Genomic DNA, 15591 nt, shown 5'->3' with positions numbered 1-15591 from the left:
CCCCCACCCCCACCCCCCGTTCTTTGACAGTGCCTCTTTGTCAAACACACAAACATATTGTGAGCACACATGCATATGTACTTGTATAGGTGCACATACATACACAGATTTACACTACTACATAGACACACATGGGAACACACACACACAAATGCGCTCACACACACATACATACACATACAGACACATACACCCACACACACATAAGCACACACACACGTACACTCACACAAACACACTCACATACACACACAGATACATATACACACAGAGATGCACATACACACATAAACACACACACATTCATAACGCACACATGCATCCACACATATACACATACACACTCACAAACACACACACACACACACACACACACACACACACTCACACATTTATTCAAATTCAACGACTGGCACTTACTAATCAAGTATCATTGGCCCTGCAGTGATATCTGCCCAGGGCCTGACGGGCAAAGACAAGACGGGGACCAGCGACCCCTACGTCACGGTCCAGGTGGGCAAAGTGAAGAAAAGAACCAAGACAGTGCCTCAAGACCTCAACCCAGAGTGGAATGAAAAGTTCTACTTGTAAGAATATGTTCTGATTTCTTATTTTTACTTCTTATGGGTCTGCTAGTCTGTGATTCTTTAGATTAATTCTTGAATGCTGACTGCTTTGACGTAGCAAGGTATGAATTTGATCAGCCATGCAGAAGTTAAAGGTTTGAATCTTAATTGGGTCCAAACTCTGATCACCATCCCTCTCATTATGTGTTGGAGATGTCTTAAATTGTGCATAGTAGAACGTCTACTTCAGTAAGAACTTAAAACTTGACTAGTACTCTGGCTGCTCTAAGTTTATGTTAAACAGGTTTGATCTAAAAAGTAAATCACTAATTCTGTGAGATTGCTCTAGAAATTAGAGATTCCACACTAGCTTTAGAGAGACTTTAGTTAAGATTCAAAGTAATTGTCTACATAACATGTAATTATAAAGGTACAGTTACGTACATAGTGCTGTTATGCTCAAACATTTGTAGTTTAATACATTTGACTTGCTGGTTTTTATCATCTGCAATATGAAGATTTTTATAACAGAGTTGCATTGTGTTTTGTTTTATTTGAGATTAACAATCTAGTTCCCTCTTTCCAAGAGGATGGCAGCTTTATCGCTAAAAGGAAAGGGTTTTTAAACTGTGTAGCTGAATATTTAGTACATTTTATTATGCTGAAGCCACAATACAGATCTCTCTTAACTTTTTTTCCCTCATTCCTTGTGTCTGTTCACATGGCACATTTGTTTACTCTCTAGTTATAGCTTATTTCTACGACTCTTCTTTAGCATTTCATAGTCTACTTTTAAGTCACAGGAGCCTTAGGCAAAGTATAATCCTGTGATTATACTTGAAGGGGTTTTCATTGTGGAAAAAGAGTGAATGGGAGGGGTCTTTTCTCTGCCCTTTTTTGTTGCTGTTTAATATCTTCTGATCTTATTTTCATATTTTTCGGTCTTTATTCTCTCATCCTCAGTGAGTGTCATAATTCATCTGACAGAATAAAAGTTCGAGTATGGTGAGTAATCCATTTTTAGAAATGTTTAAAATTTCTTCACATTTGTGAATTAATTATCTTAGATGGGTGCACTTTCAAAGAGTTCACATTCTCATCTGAAGGTTCTAAAGGGTAGCCTAATCTGGATTTATGGGATTTATTTTTGGTGTGATTTAAGGCACTTACAGATTGAACAAATGCCACTCTGTCTCTTTACTGAACTGACTTTGCAGGAAGAGACATGCTGCTCTTTCTACTCCTGCATTGGTCGGACATTCCAAAATAATCATGTTTTCTGGTACTAATGAGACTCCTTCCTTTTGCGTATTTGTCTGATTTCATTGTCTTTTCTTTTGTTTGTCAGAAGGACAGTTTGTTTGAATTTGGGTTTTTTAAAATGATAATAACAAGTAATTCAGGGTTTTGCATAGTGGTTAAGACTCTCACTTCTTCATCAATATGTCTCACGTTTTGTCTTTCTCAAGTCCCTTAAGATTATTTCCTTGTTCTCTTCAAGACTCTTTGAAACTTTCTCAGTTCTGTTGTTCATAGACGTAAAAACATGGTGCTACCTCTTAAGTCATCAGTCAGTGCTGAAAGGGACAATGAATACAGTGAAAAAGAGAAGTGAGCGTAGAGTATCACCATACTTTGGAAATTCTCCCTGACCTAGATAGTTGAAGAAGAAAACTACAGTTGACATTGTCTACGATGGCCACCCATTGCCGAAGAGAAAAGTGGTTGTTGGAGACAGTGGGACGTCTATGCTGCCTCTGAGTCGTTCTCTTTTATGTGGTTTTGATGGTGACAGACTGTATTCAGTCATTTCATTGTACAGTTGCAAATATCCGAGATGGGACCCCCATTGTGGAGGAGAAAGAAGGTAGTCTTAGACAGTGTGATAACATTATATTATTTTTAAAATGCAAGGGGGAAGTGGGAAGCTGTTGTTTGTACAGGTGATTACCTGGCGTAGGTGGCTGTTACAGCAAGTTTGACTATTTTTCCTCCTCAGTCGACTTTTTCTAGACTGGCACTGACATTCCTTACTTCATTTGTATCCTTCTATTCTTTCAGTCTGTCAGGTATTTTATTTCAACTTAAAATTGAATTTATTGTTTCAAAGTTCTCCTTTTTCCTCTAACATCCTCTTTAAGCTAGACTGAAAGCTGAGTGAAGAAACTGAGACCTAATTATTTGAAGTCTCCACAATTTTGAATTTCTATCCCCCCAACGAACTGTCTCAGACAGTAAGCTCTTCATGTTACACAAGTGAACTGCAATTGTAATCGAGAACAAGTAAACAGCAGAGTTATTGTAATTTAAGCAACTTGTTTTCATCCAGGAAATATACATTCATCGGTTTTAGATTTCTCATTATTATAAACTGAAAGTTACTGTTGTTTATCGGGTAAATGCCTTTGTTATTATGGACAATATTATTTTTGAACAAATACTTCTAATCAGTGGGCAGATAACTGTCTTTTTTTGTACAGTGTGAATAAAAATGTTTGAATATTATTCTTTTAATATAAGAGCAAAATTTGTTGAAAATTTCGAGACAGAAATAGTTTCATTGGGAAGAGACAGAGACCACAATATAATAATATCATGATATTGACCGCCGGCATTTGAAGTTGTGTGAAAAAAGAGAATGTTGTTTGTTATTGCAGTTGTTGTTATTGTTTTTATTTTTTAAAGTTGGGAGTGCTGACCTTTTTTCCTAAGGTACAAAAATAGATTGTCTTAAAGGAAATTTTTTTATGTGGATTGAAATTTTAAAAAGAGTCATTTTGATCCTTCTGCTGTGTAAATGGACAGATTTTTATTCAAATAAAAACAAACACATCTTATTTACTAGTGATTGTATGCATATACATTTTTTTAGCATCGTTTATTTCCTATTTGTGTGGCATCATGAAATTGGACGCTCATCAAAATAATGAAATCAAAGAAGTCAACATTTTCGTCAGTTGGACAGTTTTATCAGACCCACGCACTTCCCAGCTGTACTGAACAATTTCTGAGTGTTGTCTCAGTTGCCATCAAAATCAAAGCCATCGTCAAAACAATCACTTTATGAATTAGATGGTTGAACACACGAAGACTTTTGATCAAAATGCAATAACAGCTGATCAGTTTCGAGATTGGAAAATCATTTTCGGACTGCAATCGTTTGTTTTCCACTACTGGAGGCCTCTTCAAAATGCCAGATTTAATCAAATTTAGGCTTGCGAAACACACACCATAAAGCAAATATCCTGCATTGTTCGTAGAAAAAGTATGACACTATAAAAGACCCAAAACTTATCTAGAGTGCTTCTCTTTACTCATGTGACTATAGACAAAGGCAGAGCTATCCTTTTACTGAACTTTAGCTTTGTCTTGAGATGATATTGGTTTTGCGAGAATACTTGTGAAACGCACAGGAGTGGGACCTCGTTGTGTGAAAATTCTCGTCAGTAGCATTGAATGAGTTAATGGGCCTGATTCCACCATTCCGTAACATGTTTTGTTTGTGTTTTTCTCAATTTTAAAAAAATTTTTGTAGAGGGTTTTATGGCGCTTGCAACTGCATAAGGTCATATGAGCGCCAAGGGGTGGATGTCAACAGAGAAGTCCTTACAAGGAATTAGACTTACTCTGCTCACCTCTCTAGCTTTAACAGCACAAGGTCTGCTTCGACTATCAAGGCACCCCGGAAATAGCAGGTCACAAGAGAGTGACAAACATACAAAAGAAGTAGAGGAAAAGGACAATAGTAAGGACTAGGAAAGAAAAAGCAGCAGTTCCCCGTTGTAGATCAGGCACAGTTATGAGCCTGACATGATGAATCAGCCCATTTACAATTCTACTATGCTTGAACGAGAAATGCCCCCCCTTTGAGAATGGCCTAAAGACACTACAGTCAGTGGCGCTGCCCCGGGGGGGTAGTGTTTTTCTCTACTCTGTATGTTTCAGATTTGTTATCTTCAATAAGTTCTCATAAGATATAAGATAAGATAAGATACATCTTTATTGTCCAGATTCTGGCACATTGGTTTGGTGTTTCGCCAGGTGTACACACACACACACACACACTTACACACACACACTCACACCCACACACACACACACACGCACACACACACTCACACACATGCACACACACGTAGGCTTACAATCACATGCATAATATAATTGAGCAGCAATATAAACAATAATAATCTTAAGATATACACACTCAATGTTAAATGATGCATGCTCTAAGGTCGTAATTGTACTTATACAAGATGCTTAAGATGGAAGCATTTTGATAGATGATTGTAAAAATGACCTTCTATATCTTTCTTTGTTACAGATCAGAAGCCTAGGTCTTTTACTTCTGACTGATGATTTTATTTGAGGGAACAAGGGATGTTTGTTGTCTAAAAAAATGGAATTAATTTTTTAGTGCAAGCTGTTATGTACAATTCATCCAAGTAGGGGAATGTAGATGTTGAAATTTTACATGCTTTCCGTATTAATTTATTTAATTTTTCTTTATCTTGTTGTCTTGTGTTCCCGGCCCATGCTGTTATACAAAAATTGATCCTACTTTCTATGGTTGATATTATTGATATTATACCACCAATCTGACATCCTATGATAATTCTTTTTCTCCATTAGGGATGAGGATAATGATCTCAAGTCAAAACTTCGTCAGAAGTTGACTCGGGAATCAGATGACTTTTTGGGGCAGACCATCATTGAGGTTCGAACGTTGTCTGGAGAAATGGACGTTTGGTACAGTTTAGGTAATTCAATATTCTCCACTGTGTGTCATGGAATGATTTGGAAGATGGGAATGGTTGATTCTCTTTTCTTTTTCATTTTTGCTTTTTAGCTTTATTACATCAGCCAAGTTCCCAGCTGACAATTATTCATCAGTGTATGAGTTGACTTTAGCGCTTGGTGGGCATTCCAGTTTTAAATATTCATAGTAATAGTAGGCCTACTTGTAGTAGTTATTTCAAGGAGGCTGAATATAATTTCAAATCATATGGTAGTGCCATGAAATTGTTGTTTTTGTAATAATGCTTGGGAGATTATTACAAAATTTCTGGGAAATCAGGATGGTACAAATGGTTATATTGTCACTATGTAGACATTTCATACCACAAGTGCCACAAGGCTGTATGTTCCACGTAGGACTCAGATTGTACATGAGAATTAAATTGAGAGTTGTTGAGAAGTCATGGGAGCCTTCCGTGGGAATGAAATCATTATTATATTGAACAACTATTGACCTTTTGTAAAATTTTAAAACATCTTTTGACAACAGAGAAACGTACAGACAAATCTGCTGTGTCTGGTGCTATCCGTCTGCACATAAGTGTGGAGATCAAGGGAGAGGAGAAAGTGGCTCCGTACCATGTGCAGTACACTTGCCTTCATGAGGTAAGAATTTCTACTGAAGCCAGCAATATTTGTGGCTAGTCCATGTTAGTGAGATGTTCCACATCCATGAGTGACATTGAAATGACGGTTTAAGGATGCATCTGTAGGTCACTGGATGGTTTTTAGAAGTGGCTCTCGTGCCAGCATTAAATATAGACGGTTATTGTTTGCTTGGCAAAGGCCTGTGGTTCATCAATATCGGCCACTCTCACTCTCAGTGGACTAGGATCAGCTTCCTTGAATTGCACATAAAACTGAAGTGCACTGGAGACTTAAATGCAGTGAAATGAAACCTCCTAAAGGTCTTTTCATGAGCTAGATAGTGACTGAACAAACTTTATATTTGATTCAAAAGCATTTGATATTGTGTTCCAGTTCTAGAGGTTCTCAGGCTGAAGTGTTCCATGTTCAGGGTCACTGCCCATGTCTAGACCTGAGTTTGTTGGTGTGAATTTTAATGGAAGATTTTGTGAACTGGCCGGATGGTTGGAAGAATGGTGTCGTGGATAAGAATATTTTTTGTTCCTCTTTCATTTCTTTTTCTGATTGTATTACAATCTCCTCTTACAATGTGACCATTATTTTATGGGTGGGATAGAAAAGTGTTTTACAATGTAACCTGTAAGAAAGTGGGAAACGATTTATTCCTATGATTTGCTCCACGCGCCAGCTGTCTGCAGCAATTTTGGACCTCAAACAAGGGAGGTTCCAAGGCTGTTAGAACTGAAGAAAATAGAACAAAACTAATTGAAACGCAATTTCCGTATCTAGTTCTGAATCCCATTTCGTTTTGAAAGTGAAAGTTGAACTGATTTTTTAATTATTTTTTGTATATGTTCTGAAGTTATTTTTCCAGTGCTGTGTGTTGTGATTTTCCTCATAGCAGGAACCTGTGTCATCCACATACGGCTGAGCTAATTGTTAATGTCTGATCTATTACAGACATTGTGCAGCTAGGAGACTGATGAAAAGTCTTGAAATAATGTGGATAAGACATTGTCATACACATATAGGGCTAGTTGACAATTGAGCAAACAAGAAAAACAAAACCATTATCATTCTTCTTCCTAAGTACTAGTTAAACAATTAATGTGAGAAGAACCCAAATGATCAGCAAAATTGCATTCTTTATTCATTTTCATACTTTTTCATTTATGATGTGTGGTTTGTACAAAGTTAGTTTTAATACCCGTTCTATTTGTCTGAACATTAAATGGGATATGGTCCAAACATGGAGACATGTGTAGGCCCCTACTTTGAAGTGTTCCGAGTTTCTTTTCTTTATTACTAATTATACTTGTCTTTTGTTTGACAGAAGCTTTGTTTTATGCATTTAGTAAAAACATAACTATCTTTCTTTTCACAGAATCTCTTCCATTATCTCTGTGAACAAGCTGGAGGGGAAGTAAAGCTACCCAATGCCAAAGGGGTAGGTTTTATTGAATAGAAAGTGTCTTTGTTGTTATGGGTATATCTTTTAAAGAAATTTTTAAGTCGAATAAACAGCTCATTTGAATTATTAATAAATCTGCCAGTTTAGGCTGGTAGTAACATTCTTTTAGGCTAGCAATAAAGATTTATACATTTTGTATAATAATATGTACAATGCCTGTTTCAGCCTTCAAAAGTTTGGCTTGGACTTTTTTATTGAAATGTGTAAAAGTGAAATATAAGAAATAATAAAACAATGTTATAAGTTGCCTCTAAAGCATTGATTCTATTACTTGAGTAAATTTACTGTGGAAGAAACATTTTAAGTGGGGAATGATGAAGATGCTTTCTTAAGATCTTTTTTTCTGCTAAATTTTAATCAAAAGGACTTAGTTAATGCCTCTTTTTCAGTTGAGAGTAATGTTATCTGGGAAGAAAGGTTGTTTGGAGGGAGGTTACAAAACCACATAAAAGTGTCCTAAGCATTTTTTTTCATGTGAAGTTAATAATGTTGTCTGTGATCAAATTTTCTTTAGCAAGAATCATGGGAATAGTTTTTAACATGTACAACCCTGTGAATGTTTTTCCATCCAACTTCTCCTGTTTTTTTATGTTCCTTACACAAGTGTGCATGTTCTTTGTACAGACGGATGAGTCCTGGAAGGTGTACTTCGATGAACCTGGCCAGGAGGTGGTGGATGAGTTTGCCATGCGTTATGGTATAGAGTCCATATACCAGGCCATGACGTGAGTTCTTTCCACAATATATCATGTGTTTCTGCCTGATTGTAATCCACTTACTTTTTTTTTGTCTACCAGTTGGTTTTGATTTTTGTGAGAATTTAACAGCTCTTGCAATACAAATATATAGATTACATAAATGACAAAAGTTAGAGGTGTTACTGGAAAGTAAAATACAAAAAGAAGGAGGGGACATAAGGACAAAAGGTGTTTGAGAGGAAAGATGGAGCAAACCACAAGAGAGCATCCGCTTACCAGTTGAACTCTCAACAAAAGTCTCTTGAAATTCCATCTCCATTTTCTCTTTTCTCTCTCAAATATGACTTAGGTTTGTCGTCTAGAGTAAGATAATTTTCTTCTCCATAAGTCATAATCTGTTAATGCCCTAAGCCCCCATCTGACCATGATACTGAATATTTTTTGTGTGGACATGCAGCATTCTTGTCTCTGCAATTTTGCAATTGTTTATGCTTTAGTCCTTATTTTAAGTTTTACTAATCTTTCTTGAACTTTGTTGTCTCATATTTTTGTGAATACCTGTTTTAATCTTTAGATGTTTATATTTTCTTCCCCAGCCACTTCTCGTGCCTGTCTTGCAAGTATATGTGCGCCGGGGTGCCTGCCCTTATGAGCACATTACTGGCAAACATCAACGCCTTCTACGCTCACACGGCTGCCACCACTGCTGTGTCAGCCAGCGACAGATTTGCAGCATCTAACTTTGGGGTCAGTTATTTCAGGGAGTTGGGGAACTAGACATGAGGGTGGGGGGATGAGTGTGGAAGTCTGACCGATGGTTTTGTTTTCTTGGGAGGACAGGGTTTTACCGCCTGTTTGGGGCTAGAGATGTAGGATTTTGGCTGGTAAGGGATACAGATATAGGATATAGGCTGGAAAAATGGCTAGAGATATATAAAGTATAGGCTGGAATGGAGAAGATAGGTACAAGTGGAGCATATATACTACTAGAGGGAAGGGTTATGGAGTCTGGGAGCACAAGTAAAAGTCACAAGAATTATTGTTGTACCACCCTACTATGTGAGGATTGACTCTGGGCAAATACTTAAAATGGATAAAAAGAGGATAAGGGATGTATGTTGGGCACAGTTTTGAATTTCAACAGTGCAAAACATAAAAACACAGTAAAAATAATGATTTTCGCATAAATAAATATTGGCGGCAAGGTATTTTTTCTGTATATTATTAATATGTAGAATACCAGTAATGCCTTTATCAGTTTGTTTCTTCAGTGGTGTGTTGGTTTTTTTTGCTTGACTTGTATTACTTCTATGTAACAGTATCGCAGTTATATGTGGGCATTCATTTTCATTACAGAAAGAAAAGTTTGTCAAGTTGTTGGATCAGCTTCACAACTCTTTACGGATTGACTTGTCCATGTACAGGGTGAGTTCATTTCTCTTTTCCCTTGGGGCCTTGGCTCTTTCTGGACATATTTTTCTTTTAAATAGGTAAAGGAACTTTCCATGTCATTATATAACTCTTTTAGAAAATTACATTACAAAAAGTGTAGTTTCCTTGAATTCAGTGCTATTATTTTTTAAGTTGTGGGTACCTAAATAATGAAGAATGATATATTTAACTTTGGCAGGCAAAAATGACCGGTGAACATAATGGTTTTGAAAATAAATTCTTTCAGCTTCTTGAGCTGACACATTTTAGGGTTCTCTTTGTAGTATTTTCCATTTATGGAGAGTAAATACTGGTACACGGTACATACATTTTGTTTAATACAAGTGGTATGTGGCTATAGGTATTTTAGCTACCTTCTTGTCACTTAAATCCCTGTAAATTTTGTGGGTGGTTGGCGGGTGCTCTGGTGGGGTTTGCTCCTTCTTTCCTGTCAAACTTCTGTCATCCTCATCTCTCCTCCTTTTTTGTGTTTGTTACTCTCTTGTAACACTGCTAATCTTTGGCACTTATATGAGTTTATTGTGTTGCAAGTACCGTAAATCTCTTACTAAAACTAAAACTAAATTTTGTGATCGGTTTTGTTTGAAACATATAGATTAGAATCTTCTAAGTTTTACTTATTTTGATAAATATTTAGGTTGTGCAATGGGTGAAAGTAATGGAATTAATGACAGAATGGACAATATTTTATGGCAAACATTTTCATTTTTCTGTGATAGTGTAAGTTGGCTCATATTTTGTAACAACTTGGTATAAAAAGAGCCCAAGTGCTCAGTCAAAATTTTTTTTGTTCAAGTTGATTTTTATGCTGCTTCTGGGGGTAAGCACCTCTAAGACAATAAAAAAAAAAAAAAGAAATATGTTTTTATTTATGATGCCGTTTTTATTTTTCCAGAACAACTTTCCAGCTTCTGATGCTGGGAGGATGAAAGACCTCAAGTCCACTGTAGATTTGCTCACTAGTATTACTTTCTTCCGGATGAAGGTACACAATGACTTTCAATGATGTGCTAGCTTTTTATCAATTGATCCTAAAAGCTACTTACATATAGAATGTATACGCAATTTCAAGTAAGACACTCTCCCTCTGTCTTAGTTTCATATAGGTGAATTTTTTTTGCTTCACCTCAGAATGAGGCCAAGGTCAGAAATCACTGTAGTGCTAATCTTAGTATGTATGGAAAATTCTTTCAGTAGAATATAATGCGATTGATTTCATGTACTTGTACAGGTTTTACAGGCTAGGACAGTCTCTGATGAGTGGGGGGGGGGGTTACCATGGTTACCAAAACTCACCTAGACCTTCGTAAAAAGCTTTTATTTATTTCACGAAAAACAAAGTTATTGCGTATTCTGTATCATACCTTAATGTTTTAAACACACTAGCTTTGTCTTTTTTATGATAACTTATTTTAACACAAGGATATTTTAACTCTTAACTTGTGAACACATACCTATGCACGAAAGATAAGCACGTTCTCTCAATACTAACAAATCCTCATCTTAATTTGATAGGTTCAAGAACTAACCAGTCCTCCCCGAGCGGGCACAGTGGTGAAGGACTGTGTCATTGCCTGCATTAAATCCACGTACAAATTCCTGTTTGACAACTGCTCCGAGCTGTACAACCGAGAGTTCCAGACAGACCCCAATGAGCAGATGGCAGCCGACCAGGAGGGGCCTAGTGGCAAGAGCTTGCACTTTTGGCACAAGCTCATAGCCCTCATTGTCTCTGTCATAGAGGAGGACCGCAACAGTTACACTGCTGTGCTCAACCAGTAAGTTAAGATTGGTTTGACAGTAATGAGGCTTACCATATGATTCTGAAAAAGACTGGGGTTTTTTTCATGAAATCAGTGGAACCCATTCTAACGGCCACCAGTCCAAGATAATCATCTGTACAAATGACCACTTCCCATATCCTCTCTTGTATTTATTTTTTTTCATAATAATGAACCAGTCCAAGACATCCTCAATTTTCTCCTTGACAAGCAGTGGATGTCTTGGACAATTTGACTGTCTTGATTATTTTTGGGAGATCTTATGCCAAGATGTCTCAGAAGTAATTGAGAGTGATTTTTCAGTTCTGTACCACTGTTTTTTATATTAATTATTCTTCATTGTAGGTTATTGAAACGTAAAAATTTTACTGTGGAAACATCTGTAGGGATTCCAAAACTGAATCTACGTAGTTGCTGCATGTCTCTAAATTTGTAGAGTTTTTTAAAAAATTGGTCTGTCTTTTTCCACAGGTTCCCCCAGGAGCTGGTTGTTGGGCAAGTCAGTGCTTACATGATGTGGGACCAGTTTTCTCAGGACTTGTGCATAGCTCTACAGCGTATGTTGTCCATTTCTTATGGAAAAAAATTGACCTGCCCTAGATATAAGGCTGATATTTGACTTTGTGTATTTTTAAAACTGTAAGATGGTGATGTGACTAGGTAAAGCTGTGACATTTGCTAGACTGACAAAGGTGGCTGAAATAAGAACTTGCTTGAGCTATTTAATGAATCTTAGTTTTTCTGCTTAAGCCTCTGTAAATGCTCTCCTTTGTTTCTTTCATGACTTTGAAGGTGGTATACTACCACCACTTATCAAATGGTAAACCTCTTTTTGTTTTTTCATTTGTTCACCTGATGATCTTATCCGTGTTATCAAACCTCACCTATTATTTATTTTGCTTTCATTTGCAGAGCATGAAGAAGAGAGGACGTGTAAAAGTTCTGAATACATGAATCTGCACTTCAAAGTGAAGTGGCTGTATACCAAATATATTTCCGATGTGCCTCAGTATCGTGGCTCTGTGCCTGAGTACCCTAGGTAAGTCTCTTTTAGCCTACCGACCTATGCATGTTTGTATGTGTGTGTTTGAGTTTGAGAGAGAGAGAGAGAGAGATAGGGAGAGAGAAAGAGGTTTGAGGGATGGGGACTGAACATCAGCAGAAGATGCAATCCCTAATGGTAGAGGAATATACACTTTAACACCTCAGCCTTCTTTCCTTAGTTTTTTCCATGTTCTTTCCTTTTACCATTAGACCAGGCCAAGTTTGTTTGAAACGATTCTGGTTATGTCTTAGGAGAAGTTTGATTAGAAGAAAAAAAGTCTTAAAAATGACTGTTAATTTCTCCACAGATGGTTTGAACCATTTGTCATGCAGTGGCTCAATGAAAATGACGATGTGTCCATGGACTATCTCCACGGTGCCTATGACAGAGACAGGAAGGACGGGGTAAGCCTTGATGTGGATTTATTCTTCTCCTTAGTTCAAGACATTTTTCTCAGTAGATTCATAAATTTAGTGTGTTTACCTACAGCTGGAAGCAGTAAATGACTGTAGTAAAAGTATGTTTCGTGAATTTTTCATTTTATGGTTTAGTGTAGTTGCTCAGAGAAGAAATTCTGCATTGAACTCTGTTATTCTCGTCTCACATTGTATCATGCTTGGTGGAAGAGAAAATACATCTTTCTATATATTCTAGAATATATTTTAAATACCATGACTGAATTTAAATCTAAGATATTCATAGTTTTCTTTTTAGAAAAGTTCCTTTTGATTACTTTTGTATACAAGTACGGTTGTGTTATGCCTTGCTTTAGTTCTTTACAAGTACATTTTTTCTGGCCACAGTTCCAAAAGAGCTCTGAGCATGCCCTGTTCTCGACCTCGGTTGTGGATGTGTTCACACAGCTCAACCAGTGCTTCGATGTCATCAAGAAGCTCGAGTGCCCAGACCCAGAGGTGGTCAAAAACTACATGAAGCGGTTTGCCAAGGTCAGTCAAAGACTTAAGTCAGCTGATTCCCGGATATTTGTTGTTGTGACATATTATATACAGACAGTACTCACGTGATGGGAAAAAAGACCTATAAGTATGTCAACTATTTTATTCAGTTTTTTTAAATTTGGTATTAAACTATTGTTAGGTGAGAGCTTTCCAGGAGCAGTTTATTGATAATGAAGCCTGCATGTCTTATTATCACCTTTCTCATCAGAAATTATGTGTTTACTTTTTCTCCTTTTTCATTTCAGACTGTGAACAAAGTGCTATTAGCCTATGCAGACATTGTGCGAAGGGACTTTGAGAAGTACACCAGTCGGCAGAAAGTGGTAAGCACACATCTTGCTTTTCAATGTGCTACATTTTTACTTTTGAAACAATAATTTCTCGATTAATCGTAAAGTTATTTCAAAATGAGTGTGTTTTTAACTATTTTCGAACATTTTAATTTAAGAAATTGCAAGTCAAGAAATATGCTAACCTAGATGTATACCTTTGATAAGTGAAGTTGGAACTTTGTTGGGTTTTTTTTACTGTTTTACGTTTCCAACTTTCCTCACTATGAGTAATCAGTAATATTAGATGATCTATTTGATTATCAGTCTCTCACTTCTTTCTTTCTTCCCTTTTTGGAGAAGTTGTTTATTATTCTGCTTCTTTCTTTGACAAAGGTAAACTTTTTTCGAAGATGGTCAACATTTTGGAATGACGTGAATATGAAAGAAAAAAAGGAAAAGTGAAACTAAACAGTATCAGAAAATCAGTAATGTCTTTCAACTGGGCATAAATGATTTTTCTTGTTTGCCTCATGTTTGATGGGGGTTTTTGTTGTTTCTTTCAGGCGTGTATTATGATGAACAACATCCAGCAGCTACGAGTGCAATTGGAGAAAGTGTTTGAGTCCATGGGTGGGGAGAAGCTGGATGCTGATGCAGCAAACATCCTGAATGAGCTGCAGCAGAAACTCAACTCAGTCCTGGATGACCTCAGCTCCATTTTCTCCAAAAGGTACTGTACTGAGCAATGCTTTTCTGTACAGTCTAGCAGGCACATTGCAAAAAAAAAACTGGTGGGACATACAAATCTTTTCATTATGTACGATTTTCTCCTTTGTATGTGTTTTCAGAACCTCGGATAAAGATGTACAGAAAAAGGTTTGGGACCTGAAAATGTGTTTGCTATGTGGGTGATTCGCTTTGTGCGTGTTCACTATGTGCATGCTAGACTTTATATTACTCATCATCAGTTCTGGGGTTTTCGCGTGAGGATGCAGTGACATATTGTTGATATTGGAATTATTGTTAGTCTTTTTCAGTGGCAGCACAGTAAAAAGACTATTTTAGTAATCACAAACCTCTGGTCTTCGGAAAGTAATATATACTCGACTGTAAATCAGTATAGATGAGGATTAAAACTTTTCCATTTTTTTCCACCAGCTTGGAGCCTCAGATCCAGCAGAGCATGCAGGAACTGGGCGGCCTCCTCTGTAAGGTCAAGGGCGGAGGTCAGGTGTCCCTGTCACAGCCCAGCCAGCGCTCCAGCATACAGCAGGAGTCAGATATGGTGCTGAGACCCCTCATGGACCTCCTCGATGGCAGGTGAGGAGGCAGATGGAAAAAATCATCATTTGCCCACCCAGAATGTTATCTGTGAAGTGACCAACTCTTTAAAAAAATTATCTCACAGTCTATTGATGTCTGTGCAAATCTTTCTCTTTACCTTTATCATTTAAGGGAATAGAACAGCGTTTTAATAATTTTTTCTCCCTTTTCATTTTAGTTCATCCAGTAAAGTGCATCCGCAGATATTGTTTAGCACCATTTGGTTATGTGGCATATTTTCTGGTTGTTGAATATTTTGTTGAATACACGTGCTTTGTTGGAGGCTTTCGTGTTCGACTCAGCGGGGACATTGAAGATTCTCAGAAATAATATAGCTCACAGTCTTTAACAGGTTTCTTCTTCTTTGACTGTAAATTGTCAAGATCATTTGCTTGCATGACATTCCCACAGGACCTTTGAGTATTTCATTCCATTTTAGGTACTTTGTCCCATTTTCATGATCTGTCTGTTAAAATGTGTGTGCATGAACAGGGAGTGGAACTGTGTACTTTTGCATGAAAAGCAAACAAATACTAATGGACCCACCACCCATAAAGCGATCTGTATTATATTCAGCACCAGTCCCATACGTGCCCCCCCCCAGGCAATGCCACTGACTGAAGTGTCTTTAGGCCATTC

The 15591-nt window shown here is 37.1% G+C and overlaps 1 protein-coding gene across 1 annotated transcript in view; it reads left to right on the top strand.

The window, feature by feature from the left end:
- The window catches only part of LOC101849679 (protein unc-13 homolog A), a gene marked incomplete at its 5' end in the record, with an annotated part of 112107 nt that overhangs the window by 82754 nt on the left and 13762 nt on the right, over positions 1-15591 (top strand). Inside the window, 17 exon segments of the mRNA XM_035968782.1 lie at positions 446-587; positions 1530-1571; positions 5199-5326; positions 5854-5969; positions 7336-7398; positions 8047-8147; positions 8717-8867; positions 9477-9545; positions 10468-10557; positions 11088-11350; positions 11825-11910; positions 12266-12392; positions 12706-12802; positions 13202-13345; positions 13603-13680; positions 14193-14359; positions 14788-14949. Coding sequence (XP_035824675.1) covers positions 446-587; positions 1530-1571; positions 5199-5326; positions 5854-5969; positions 7336-7398; positions 8047-8147; positions 8717-8867; positions 9477-9545; positions 10468-10557; positions 11088-11350; positions 11825-11910; positions 12266-12392; positions 12706-12802; positions 13202-13345; positions 13603-13680; positions 14193-14359; positions 14788-14949 — 2026 coding nt within the window.

Source organism: Aplysia californica, unplaced genomic scaffold (genome assembly GCF_000002075.1).
Source record: "Aplysia californica isolate F4 #8 unplaced genomic scaffold, AplCal3.0 scaffold00082, whole genome shotgun sequence".
Lineage (NCBI taxonomy): Eukaryota > Metazoa > Mollusca > Gastropoda > Aplysiida > Aplysiidae > Aplysia > Aplysia californica.
This window is presented reverse-complemented; position numbering and strand designations above follow the sequence as displayed.